The 12,577-nt window shown below is 33.4% G+C and overlaps 1 protein-coding gene across 6 annotated transcripts; it reads right to left on the bottom strand.

The window, feature by feature from the left end:
- Positions 1–2,676: 2,676 nt before the first annotated feature.
- TPST (tyrosylprotein sulfotransferase) lies at positions 2,677–11,841 on the bottom strand. 6 transcript variants are annotated; one of them, XM_086445301.1, is made up of 14 exons: positions 11,455–11,840; positions 11,234–11,304; positions 10,570–10,638; positions 9,864–10,041; positions 9,712–9,783; positions 8,100–8,388; positions 7,299–7,442; positions 5,795–5,899; positions 5,548–5,695; positions 4,661–4,710; positions 4,500–4,568; positions 4,232–4,351; positions 3,833–3,967; positions 2,677–3,116 (listed from the first exon to the last, which is right to left on the bottom strand). In XM_086445301.1, exons 3-14 carry the CDS (start codon positions 10,616–10,618, stop codon positions 2,970–2,972), a joined length of 1,506 nt encoding a protein of 501 aa, XP_086301427.1. In that variant the 5' UTR covers positions 10,619–10,638; positions 11,234–11,304; positions 11,455–11,840; the 3' UTR covers positions 2,677–2,969. The 6 variants fall into 6 exon arrangements, with proteins under 6 accessions (XP_086301427.1, XP_086301429.1, XP_086301430.1 ...); XM_086445303.1 differs by having other exon boundaries at positions 10,570–10,634; XM_086445304.1 differs by lacking the exon at positions 11,234–11,304 and having other exon boundaries at positions 5,548–5,692; positions 11,455–11,841.
- Between the last annotated feature and the right edge of the window lie 736 nt (positions 11,842–12,577).

The raw sequence follows: 12,577 nt of genomic DNA, 5'->3' as shown, positions 1-12,577 counted from the left end.
TGAGATCAAGGGGCACGTCATCAATTTGAAAATATACTATTACCTCAAAGAATAATGCTTTAAGTGACCTCAAATATTAACCAAAACGTGTACGGCTGAGATGTAAAAACATACCGATTTCGTAAAAGTGTCAACGTAACGTGGATATGGATGTCTTTCCATCTTAGCCATTCGTTGAATAAATGACTTTATTATTAGTGTGATAAAGATAACGAATTGGGTCGGTGCGTTGTTTTTTGACTCTCACATGAAATGGTCCTACGTGTATCAAAAACTATTAATATGTTGGGGTACGACTTACGAGATGCCCCCATGTGATGTGTGCGTGGCTATGCTTCAAAGCATGTGAAGTAGTATGAACGTGTCACTATCAAATTAATTTCATTTTGAACAAAAATAAAATCCAGAAGTTATGATTGATGTCAAATATTGTGAGCACCGCTATACTTAGGTGAAGAGGAACACATGAAACAAACTTGGCCAAAGTTCCCGACCTAATTTCTAATTGAAAATATGAATAAAATAAACACAAACAACTAGTAAAAGGTGCCCACTATAAACTATTTGAAATTCTTATTAGAAGTCTTAATATTTTAGGTATCTAACGTTGACAGCTTGTATAGTTTTCTTATGTAGACGAAAGGTAACAAAATAGAAGAGATATTATTACAACCAAATGAAAGAAAAAGAATAAAAATAATAAAATTGAAAGGATATCATGAAAAAATAGAAAGAGAAGAAAAATTTATGTAATAAAATACAACGGAGTTGTGATAATTTTGTATTTTTTTTTTTTTTTCAATTGGGTATAATATTCTTTCAATTATAATTTTGTGGTTGGACAAATGTTCTATCGTTGAGTTATAAATTTTTTTTTATCTTTTTTTTACATATTCTTTAATTTTATTATATCTCTTTTTTAACTTATATTTTAGCTCTTAAGTTCAATTTTTTAAATAACAATAGTAGAATTTACTTTTATAAGTGTGAATAAACCTCTTATCAAACTATAATTTTGTGGGATCTATTTTATTTTCTTTATTCTTTATTCGTAATTTTACTATATTTATTCTTTTATCATTTTTAACTTACTTTATTATTTTTTATCTTTTACCATTTTAATCTTTCCATCAAACTATAATTTTATGGGACCCACTTTATTTTCTTTACACTTCACTCTTATGATTTTTATATAATTCATTTTTTACCCCTTACATTCACATTATTATTTTTAGTCTTTTATCTTTTTAATTTTAAATTCAATAATAATCATCCATATTTATTTTTATATTTTTTATCCCTTAACCAGAGAGAGGATGTCTAAATCATATACATGGGTGACCTCTTGTGAATATATAAAGTATAAGAGATATTTTTTGAAATAGATAAAAAAAGAAAATACAATAAAATTGGAAACTATTCTTGAAATGGATGTTGACCTTATACCATTCAAAGAGGGAAATTTTTTTTTTACCAACAGTAACAAAGTTCAGATTTTGTATTATTGAAGGGGTTTGATTGGGATAAGTCTAGATAAAATTGGGAACTTTGTAGAAAATGTAGAAAAAACATACTCTATCATCTTCAATCTTATCTTGTTTGAAGAAAATAAAATTTTGGAGAAGGAGAAAAACATGGAAACATTGATAATCAAATCGTTTTCTAGGCTTTAGGCCAAGGGTGTTTAGTAATAAAACATTACTATATTAAAGAGAATGCCATTGCAAGGGCAATTTTATAATTTAAAAATATTGAATAATGTTGATTTGTCGTAACTATAATCAGCTATCTTCCGTTATAATAGTAAATCAACTTATTATGAATATATTAATATGTTAAGAGTATATTTATAATTTTAAAAATATTAATAATATGAAATTGTGTACACAACAATCACCCTTCTCTCATATTAATGTTAAGGGGGCGGTTTATGAGACATAAATAAAATTATATGTAAAAAAATCATTTTTCAAAATACGAGTTAAAAGTTTCGGATGGAACTGATTTTTTGTGAGGATGATCTATATGATGAGATGATCATCCTCACAAAAAATCAACTTAATCTGAAACTTTGAAATCCATCAGAAGTGATTACTAATTATTGGTATAAAATTGATGGTCCACATTCTAAATCACTTTTGATGGGGTTAGAAAGTTCGGACTAGGCTGATTTTTTGTGTGGATGATCTTCTCATCATAGAGATCATCCTCACAAAAAATCAGCTCAATCCGAAACTTCTAACTCATATTTTGAAAAATCATTATTTTTACATATGTCCCATGAACGGTCCCATAATAGTAAAGAAGTTAAATAAACTCTATGGGTTCAGTAGTTTTCTAATAATGTTTTTGTACAATATGTTCATTAATAAAAAATTATTTAGGGTGATTACAACCATTTTTGGCGGGGCTTGAGCCAAGATATTGAAGCCCAATTAGCACCAGATCGTTTACAACCTGGCCCAAACATGACCCGCACAGTGACGGCCCCATTTATAATAGAACCAAACTACTTTATTAGAGTAAACTATTAACTTCCAATTATAATCTGCCCTGTGATTGTCATTTTTCATTTCTTTAAATTTTTTTCATTTAAGGAGATGAAATATATAAAATTATTTTAATTTATTTTATTTCATTGAATCATATAAACTTTCATTGAATCGTATTAAATAATTTTATTTAAGTATAAAATTTATTTAAAAATCCTTGGAAACTTACAAAATCTTATCCCAAAAATTTGGGATCTATTGAACAAATCATGTTCCTACACTGAATTTGCGGTACAAGGCAGCACAGACCACTAAATACATTCTCCCATCACTACCATCTGTGATGGTCATTTTACCCTGCAAACTTGGTCGGTGGCATCCTTTGAATAGGCCCAAAGTAAAACACTTGAAACTAAGATCTCCTCCCCATCCATTTTGCTTTCTAAATCCGTAAACACTGCAATTACAGTGCAATAATCATACCTTGAGTTTTGAAGAAGTCCTTCCTCTTGCATTTACAAGCACTATGGTGAGCAATACGAGTAAGAGGAATGCTATCGTTAACAAAAACACCTTCCAAGAATTGGCTCCATACGAATTACCAAAACCATTCCTCAGCTTCTCCTGCAAAATTTTCAAAAAACATGAATCACCATCTGAGTAAACCACTACCTTCTGAAACATACCTAACAGCTTAAGTAAAACTCAAAATAAAATCAAGTACAACCACCCTTGTCAAAACCAACATGTTGAGAAGGATTCTGTATTCTACACTACATTACAAATTTCTTCACAAATCATGTATATATATTGATATATACTAGAGTTTGCACATACCTATGACACACGGCCTAGGCATCCTCTTTGGGGTTAAAGGGCCAAAAGAGGAAAGATGGTAAATTTAGAGTATTATTGAAATAGTGACAGAGGAGAAGAAAGATAGTAAAATTACAGGGATATTATTTAAAAAGAATTTGGGGGGGGGGGGGGGGGGGAGGAAAGACAATAAAGTGAGGTAGTATGGACCCCACTCTACTGTAGTTGAAGTGGGACGTTTATATCCTACAACTGTCGCTTGAATGGGACCCACCATTGTGTTTTATTATATGTACGGGGAGTTGTTTACTTTTCTTATTAAATTACTTTTTTCATCCACAAAATGAGGCTGGATTGGGTACTCAAAAGAAGCTCAACTAAACCGCATTCTGACTAAATCTAAATGGGACATGTTAGTGCAAGTCTGGCAAGTGTTCTTAAGCATCAGATCCTACATGAAAGATGAAAGTAGTCCAATTGTGAACTTTAATATATAATCTTGGAAAAGAGAAGAGATGACTAACCTCTTCAAGCAACTTCTCCATTAGATGCTTCCTCTGCTGTGTGAAGATATCTTGGGCATGCTTATAAAGCTCTACATCAAGGCTGTTTAGTGATAGTATTTGCTGGAGGACCACGTCAGGAACCTGAAGGCGTGCCTGTTTATTCCAAATTTCCGTAAGTCAATTACAAGGATAAGACAGTAATGGGAATGCAACTCTACAGAGAACCCAAATCTCGAGTGAGGAGTGCACAACAGCTCAACCAACACTTGTTCCTTATATTAGGATTCTAGATCTCCTCTTATTAAATTTGTTCCCTATGGTGGATGCTTGTTATATAATAGATGATAAAATGGGAATAATCAAGAATATCTTCCCAAGTAACTCTTCAGAGAAGCTTTTCGTTAATGTGAATTGTACCTTCTTTGAAAAGTTTGCTGGAGCAACTCTCTTCAAAGAAGAGGTGCGCCGATGTGCTTGGGCCTTCCGTAAACTAGAAATGCACATTTCATAAGAATCCATCAAATTTCCAGCTGTCATCTACATGGTACAGAGTTTTGTATCAGTGAAAGAATAAATAAACAGAAACAAAAGGGAAAAAAACACTCCCCTCTTCAATGGAAGAAGATACCAACATTTAATATCTATGGCTAAGAGGATAAATTTCCAAGAGAGAAATTGTCCTTACAGTCTCATTTGTTGCTTCAACATTTCCACTTGAAGGAATTTCACTCGCCATTTGGTCATTTGTGCTATTCTATCATGATGGCAAAAAATCACGGTAAGAATGATATTGAATATAATGGGTTAAAGCATAGCACAATATGCTTACTTCCTACTGCTGCTTACCTGAAGGTGATCACTATCATGCTCGGAATCTGGAAATGAAGAGCTTAGTTCTGCATCACAAATAGCCACCAAAAAAAAAAATCGTTTTTAAAAAAAGATCGACTATATAAAATATTTATTTTACCAAGAAACATATTAAAATAAGAGAGCTACTATTGGCACCCCAACTTTTACTTATAACACCCCAATTAAAAAAAAAAGTAAATGGTTGAGAATAAGTAAAAGTTGGGGTGCCAATATAAGCTCTCGTTTTTTCGCTAGATTTCTATTTTTTGGGTTTAAGATTTTATATGAGCCAAATCATAATTGTAAACAACGACTGAAATTGTTTGAACAAGTATTATAATGTTTTGGGGCTTAGACCCATAGCTCAGTTTGTTTGACACATTGCAAGACAACTTTGAGGTCGTGGGTTCAAGTCCAGCTTAACCATAAAAAAAAGTATTATAATGTTTTGTAATATTGAGATAATAATTTGAGCCAAACCTATGTAATGTTTTAAATGGGGTGTTTTAATCTTTGATTGGGGTGTGATAAATAATTTAAAAATTTGGGATGTCATAAGTAAAAGTTTGGGGGCCAATAGCTGCTCTCTAAAATAAAGTAAATAAACAGAGATGATATCTAGACTTCCATCTGGCATTTTCTAACTACTGACCACATTTGGTTAAATACAACCCCTTAACGACCTTGTTTTTGCAGGTATTTGGTTCTTATTATTCTCTTTTCTCTTTCTGAGGGAACATTGATAAAATGGGCAATGACATCTATTCGATATCACAGCTGCTTTTCACTTGAGCTGGAACTAAGGCTCGAAGAAAGACAATCATTTGGACTTCTAACTAAAGTACCAAGTTTGACAAAAAAAGACAAATTGTACCTCTTACCTGTTTTGTTGTCGGCAGCTTTCTTGAGGCTGGAGCTTAGCGCTTCCAACTGGGAAAGCACCTGTACCCCAACCAATTTTGCGAACATTGTTGCTGATTCTTTGTGATCCTCAGTGAGTCCAACATATAACATATCATCTAATATCTTCTGCAACATTTAGAGGGACCTAAATTGATTCCCGATTTAAAGGTAGAAAAGCAAGGAACCTTGGTACACAACATCGTGTTATTTTGAACTCCGCATTACCTTGGCAACTTCGAGTACATATTCGCCAAGAGCTTGATATTTCCTAACACAACGGCGCACTTCATGTGATTCTGCTAACCAAGAGTTGTTTGTCAGTCCGGCAACCTGTTAATGAAATCGATTTGACCATTATTGTAACAATTCAGTTAAGTTTTATAGAATACAAATTGAGCATTGAATTTTAAAAAAATCCCATGAATATTGGGTCATTATGCTGCTTGTTCGCAAGGTCCTCCGCATTTTAGTGTCCTTTGGTGTTCCCCAATTAGATCATTAACATCTCAAGAAATTAAAATTAGCATAATAGAGGGAGATGCACTTTCTTTTCTTCTTCATTTTTGTTTGAATAATGATGAATGCACGTGATATTGGTACACGGCTGACATGGCAAGGGCAAAGAACCACACATCTTTTTCCTGTGTATCCCGATGAAAAAGATCTATCGTTCTGTGCCCTTGCCATGACAGCTGCGTACCAAAACTGCGTGCATTCATCATGACTCTTTGTTGTGTGTGTTGGTGGGGAGGGAGGAGAAAAAAACCAAAACAAATCATATACTCAAGAGATGGATCACAATGAGTTGAGGTCCTATTCAGTATAATTAGATTCGCAGATATATTCTAATCTAACTAATAGTTTATATAAGCATTTGAAAAGAGAAAATATATTTAAACCACTATTGAGTTGTCTTCCACTGTTCCATGTGGTTCTCTTTCATCATCTAATTAATTGGTGCCCAAAGATCCTACTGACATTGAGTTGGTTGGAATGATTCAATTCTACTATCATCAATCCCATACATCTTCATCCTCCTTTCTTGAGACAAATAGAAACAATTGTGCACTCCTTCAAACCTATGCTACTTATGTAGGGTACCAATACTCAGGGGATATCATGTTGATACTGTAACCATATCCCTGGATTCTCTCTCCTCTTACAAGTTGATCAATTTATTTGTTGATATAGACAGAACTTAGTTAATATGCATTATAATGAATCGAAGTTAAGATATTTCTCACCTCATGTCTGCCAAAGAAAAACTACAGCACCACTTTTGGGGAATGTGCAGTTTGCAAATTATTTTCTTGACTGAAAGTCATATTGCAAAATCCAACCAGTCAAATTAATAAGCTATGACTATACCCTTTACAATTTTCTCTTGTATTCATTGGCACTATTGACCAAGGATTCTCTTTTAATTAAATTTGTCTAGACTAACTATTAAATCAGAATAAGAAATGAGAACATTGACAGGAATTCGAACCATCAGGTGGCGTCTTATTAGGTGATTTTTTTACATTTACTGACCAAAAGAAAAAAGAAAAAAGAAGCAGCATATTTTGGCACCTTATTTCCAAGACATTCTTCTGAAAATATTATAAATTCAACCGTGAACTACAAGTGGAGCTATGTGAAAACACTACAAATAGGTGTAAAAAATCTAAAGCAAATCTCATGATAATAATAGATGGTCTCACATGTGATGATTCAAAGATTAAGATACCTGAAAAGTTGCTCCATTGTGAATGATGTCATGAGCTACTGGGTCATTGATGAAGTCATGGAGTGGCATAACAATCTCTTTCATATTGTATGGATCAGTGCCTTCTTTGATGTCTTTAAACTCCCCACGTTTTCTGCTGTCCCTCTTCCATTTAAAAAAGGAAAAAATAAATAAAAATACTATCACTAGACGTAAATTTCTAAAATTGAAGTATAGTAAAGTTTGCTATACATTCAGAAAAAAGGATTAGACAGGACAAACCCATTACTTTTTTTAAACTTTTGATCTGTGAAGATCCCGTTACAGGTACAAATATATTCAAACTGTACCTTTTTCCAAGTTCACCAGACAGACAGAAGTAACATTAAATCAAGCTTAGTTTAGTTTCGCAAATTTCTTCCTTAAAACATCATACAGAGCCAAAAATGGCTCCAAACCCTCTTTACTAGCGATACCCCATTTAAGAAAGAAAGAAACCCCATTCAATTCAACTGCCATTTGTAGTATGTGAAGGCATTTTATTCCTGAATATGAAATTGATGGTATTCTTGAACATATAATGCCAGTTTATCTCTAGAATTGAAACTGATGGTGATATCGTGTTGAAATTCAGCCAATACAAGAAACGAAATAGAAGGTGACTGGCCATAAAGATTATTGTGGTAGTAAGAAATGGGCCGTTCAAGAACCACTTGAAGATCCTTGTGAGAGGAAAGAGAGAATGGTGAATAGCATTGAAAAAACAAAGAGAGACTCAAAAAAAGCTACAACTTAATCAAGTTAGTTTCAAAGAAAACATACCCGGGAAAATAGGTCCTCCCTCATCCAGGGAACCAAATACTTCCATGGCCAGATATCCAACGTACTTACTCCATTACTCTTTGGGCGTATCCTTCCAGTCATTTGTGTTGCTGAAGTTAAGTTTGGATGCACTAGAAATCTAGCTGCAACCTCCACTGAAAATTCATAAGTGCTAAAGACACGATCAACTGGGCTTCTAAGTATGGTTACCACTGAAGTTCTCTCCTTTGGTAGCCTGGACATCATGCTATAGTCGTCATGAGTAACCATCAATCTGCAATTTGGTTTTCTGCATACGAAACCAGCAAAATTATTTAGAGCTCTTTATAAAAGCCAAATTAATCAAAGATCTATGGTAATTGATTGCCAAAAATGCCCCCACCTTGATATTTAAACTTAATATAATCAAGCTCATTTTGGTCAAAACCAAGAAAATTGCAATCGCATGTCCCTAAAATCATGTTGGTTGATTTTCAAAATTATGAAACTATCCTTTTTACAATGTAATCTTCAAAAAAATCCTTTCAATTACAAATAAGCCCTTCAGATACATGTGCATTTGCACATGCCACCTTCTAGTATATATGAACTAAAACTCTGATACTATTTTTTTGAGGCCGACGATTTAGTTTTCCAAATGTATTCCACAACAAATTAGCTAATTTTTTCCTAATCTAATTCTACCATTTTTATAAAATGTTCATAACTTTCCAAGAAAAAAGTGTAAGCTATACTAAACTAAATATATATATCATCATATAAGTTAATATTAAACTAACATCATATGAAATCACAAATAAAGTTATTTAACTGAACTCAATGAATATGTTCTTTTGATGAGAAAAGAGAAAACTTCACATTTTAATCTTGTGACATGCAATAAAGTTTTTTAATAATACTGGAAATATAAGTTCAAGCTCTTTTCGATTCCCACCATATAGTTTTCTGAAAAATGTTCCAAGTGAAAAAGACACTTATTCTAAATGTCATAATACATGAAAATATTTTTTCATACATGCTGCAAACCAAACAGAACCTCAATGAGAACTTCTTTACTCCTAGACCATCTTTGCACATAGAAAATTCTATGCCCCATACTTGTGTGTATTTTTCTTCTTCTTTAGCATTTTTGTTATTTGTCAATAAGGCACGGAGTAAATATAATAAGAATACTATTTCACAAAATTTTAAAAGATACTTCATTAAGACATGTGAAAGACAGTAAAATCTCAATCAAGATCGTTAATTAAGGTGATGCAGACGAAGAGGGAAGAAGGTGGAATACTAGGAGGTTAGGAAATCTGGTTTGGGATTTGGGTTAAGGATTTTGGCCTACAGGGTAAAGGAAAGGATTAAAGGTTGAGGGAAATGTGCGTCATGCATTATAAGGTCCAAGTTGACATGATTATATTCCATGTGAAAATTTCTGTACACAAAATGGTAAATTAGGAAGTGAAAGCATATGCAAGTGTCAGATTGGTAAGTTGGTAAAGTCTATTAGTGGTAATTCCGTAGGCCTAGGATCTATGCCCGCTTCATCGGTTTCCTATTAAAAATCAAAGTGAAAACATCTCATGCAAACTACTGAGTTAAAAAATGGGGACACAAGTACCTTGGATCAAAGCGCAACTTGTCATAAGAACGGGGGCATTCCAGATCACTAGCATACAGTTTTCTCAAAAAGCTGCTAGAACAAACGAAACAGCCATAAGCAGGGAAATAATAGTAATCAAAGAAATATTGTTCAAGTGTCATGGAACTTGCCAATGAAAATATGTGCGACCTCCCGTCCTGGGGACATGGAGAAAGAAAAGTAAGTCCTGCAGAGTATGTTTGTCTTCCTTGACTTCTGCTTCAAGTGAAGAAGCTGCCCACTTCTTGACAGTACTTTGGCAGTCCGCAAAATCATCCTCAGTAGGATTGGCATTTGTTGATGTAGCCACTGAGAAAATATTAGAAGGTAATATGTCAAAACAAAATGAGGTTTGTTATATCTAAAGAATAAGATATGGAAAGAAGAAAAAAAATACGACTTTAGCTAACAAGTAGAAATGTGAGCATTTAGTACAGATAGTAGACAACAGATTCCCCAGTCTGCGAGCATAACCAATTTTTTTTTTTTTTTTGTATTGCTAAGATGGACTTGAACCCACAACCTCAAAGTTGTTTTGCCATTTTTCAAACCAACTGAGCTATGGGTCTAAGCTCCAAGCAAAACCAAGTTGATTTCTAAATATAAGTAAGGTTTGAGCCTTTATATTTAACTTAAAAAGATCATATTCGAAGTGGAAACAGATTAACAACTTAAGGATTAAACCAAAGAAAAGGAAAAAAATAAAATTAAAATTTAAGGGTCTGAAATGTAGATAAACCCATTTGATACCTGTAGTTCCTTAACAGACTCAGTGAATAATATAGATAGAAAAAAAAAAGGGAGAAAGAAAAGGAATGAATCCATGTGTGCACATACCCACCGCAAGAAGCATCATTAAAAAGATGAGTTTTCGAGCGGTAGCCATCCACCTCTTTTCACCTCTATCTAAGTCCAATTAAAACCAAGAAAATGAAACTATTGTGTTAGTAACACAAACCACTAAAAGGTGAAAACTGCAACAACTTAAAAAAAAAAAAAATCTTAACAGAATCCCACCCAGTTTCCAATTCAAACACTAACATTGACATTTTGAGTTTCACAATAGAAGAAACTCAACACACCTAAATAAAACCAAGAAAAAACCATAAAAAAAATATAAACATATAAAAAAAATAAAATATTAAGCAAGTCTTTCCTTCAAGAATTACAACTGACACACAAGAACATCAACCATTCAAATACTAAAACATAAGAACCTAACAAAAATAAAAAACACTAAACAAAACAAACCAAGAAAAAGCACAAAAATGAACAAAACACCTGAAAAAAAGGTACAAGAAGACAAAAATACCACCAATACCATAACCCCAAAACACAAGAACCTTGACATTGAAATATCAGAAGTCACAAGCACCTATCGTCAAAACAACAAATACCCAATAGAGAAAAATGTAAATAATAAAAACCACCTAATATCAAAAGAAAGAAAGAAAAAATCTTCAAAATTTCAACCCGAAACACGGAGGAGAACGAAACCCACCAGAAAATCCTAATTAAACCCCAAAACGAACAGGGCGAACAGGGCTTCGAACCATAACTCAGCTTCTTAACCTATTATAAAGAAGAAACTTTGAGGTTGTTGGTTCAATTTTATCTCACCAATAAAAAAAATAACATTTTTACAAGAGAAACTCAGCAGAGACAAACATTAACGACAGAGAACAAACGAAATTCAATGGTGGGTTTCGTTTTTTTCCAAACCTGTCCCGAATTCCGATATCTTGTGCTCATAAATTCCCGAATTTCGTTGGAATTCCACCGAACAACCTCACAATCATGGGTCCACAGAAACCTCCATTACAGAATCTTCCAGAAGGCTTTAAATTATCTAACTGTTCTCACCAGAAACCAATATCACACAAAAGAATAAAACCCTAACCCTCGATTTTTACTCTTCTTCTGGCTTCTGTAAATGATCTTGATTCCTGAAGATTTGTCTCCCTCTCTGAGTCTCCAAAACAAGTCCAATTGCCCAAACGAATCTACAATGGGGGGAGGGCAAAAATGTCAAAAAGAGAAAACATGCGCATTTTTCGATAACGTGCGCCGTGAGCGCTCGTTTTGTGGACTATGGGAATATCGAATACCGAATACCGAATACCTACAATAAATAAATAAAAGCTCCAGACACTCCAATTTCCAACCCACGGCGCATTTTAGTGTTCTGTTTGGTAAACGTTAACCGAGGACATTAAATCCAGTGAAATGACGAAAATGTCCTTTTCGAGTGTAATCGTTTTAGTTGTTTAGGGAGCTGAGACCCCACCACTTCTTAAACCGCCAATCCAAGCATTGAAGTTGTCTAAGTGGTGGGCCCAACGCACTTTTCAAGGCTCTTCATATGGAAAATGAATTTGATGTATCTCTAAATAGCAAAAAACTTGTCTAGTGTCTTGTAGATTTTTTTTTATGGGCCTTTGGACAAATCTTTTGGTGGGCCTATGTAAAACAACTTGATTGGTGATTCCAAATAATTATAGTTTGTAATTTTCAATATTAACTATCTAAGCATTCGTAAGATGGCCAAGACCACAACTTAGAAAGCTGAAGTCTCAGAGAAAGAATTCCCTGTAAGGGTCCTTGGGCTCACCTTATGGCATCAAAAAATATGATCCGAAGCTTTAGGGTTGCAGACGACAAAATTCTATAACCTTTGAAAAAAGAAGTTATTTTTCATCGTTGAATTTTAATTTTAAGTTTGGGAGTGAGGTGGAAGTTCAGTAGCCATCGATTTTAAAAAAACTTGGATCAAATTTAAAAGAAATTATTTTATGAATTTTTATTTTTTTTTATTTGAATTTTTCAATAAAATTTAGAAGACTGT

The sequence above is a fragment of the Akebia trifoliata genome, chromosome 6, assembly GCF_017979445.1.
Source record: "Akebia trifoliata isolate Shusen 1 chromosome 6, ASM1797944v1, whole genome shotgun sequence".
NCBI classification, from domain to species: domain Eukaryota; kingdom Viridiplantae; phylum Streptophyta; class Magnoliopsida; order Ranunculales; family Lardizabalaceae; genus Akebia; species Akebia trifoliata.
Note: the sequence above shows the minus strand (reverse complement) of the source record. Positions and strands in the feature narration are given on the sequence as shown.

Coding starts and splice junctions, on each gene's coding strand:
- TPST (XM_086445301.1), bottom strand. CDS start 10,618: ATGGCTACCGCTCGAAAACTCATCTTTTTAATGATGCTTCTTGCGGTG. Junction 5,900..7,298: donor ACAATGGAGCAACTTTTCAG/GTATCTTAATCT, acceptor TTTCATTAACAG/GTTGCCGGACTGACAAACAA. Junction 4,352..4,499: donor TTGAAGCAACAAATGAGACT/GTAAGGACAATT, acceptor TGTACCATGTAG/ATGACAGCTGGAAATTTGAT.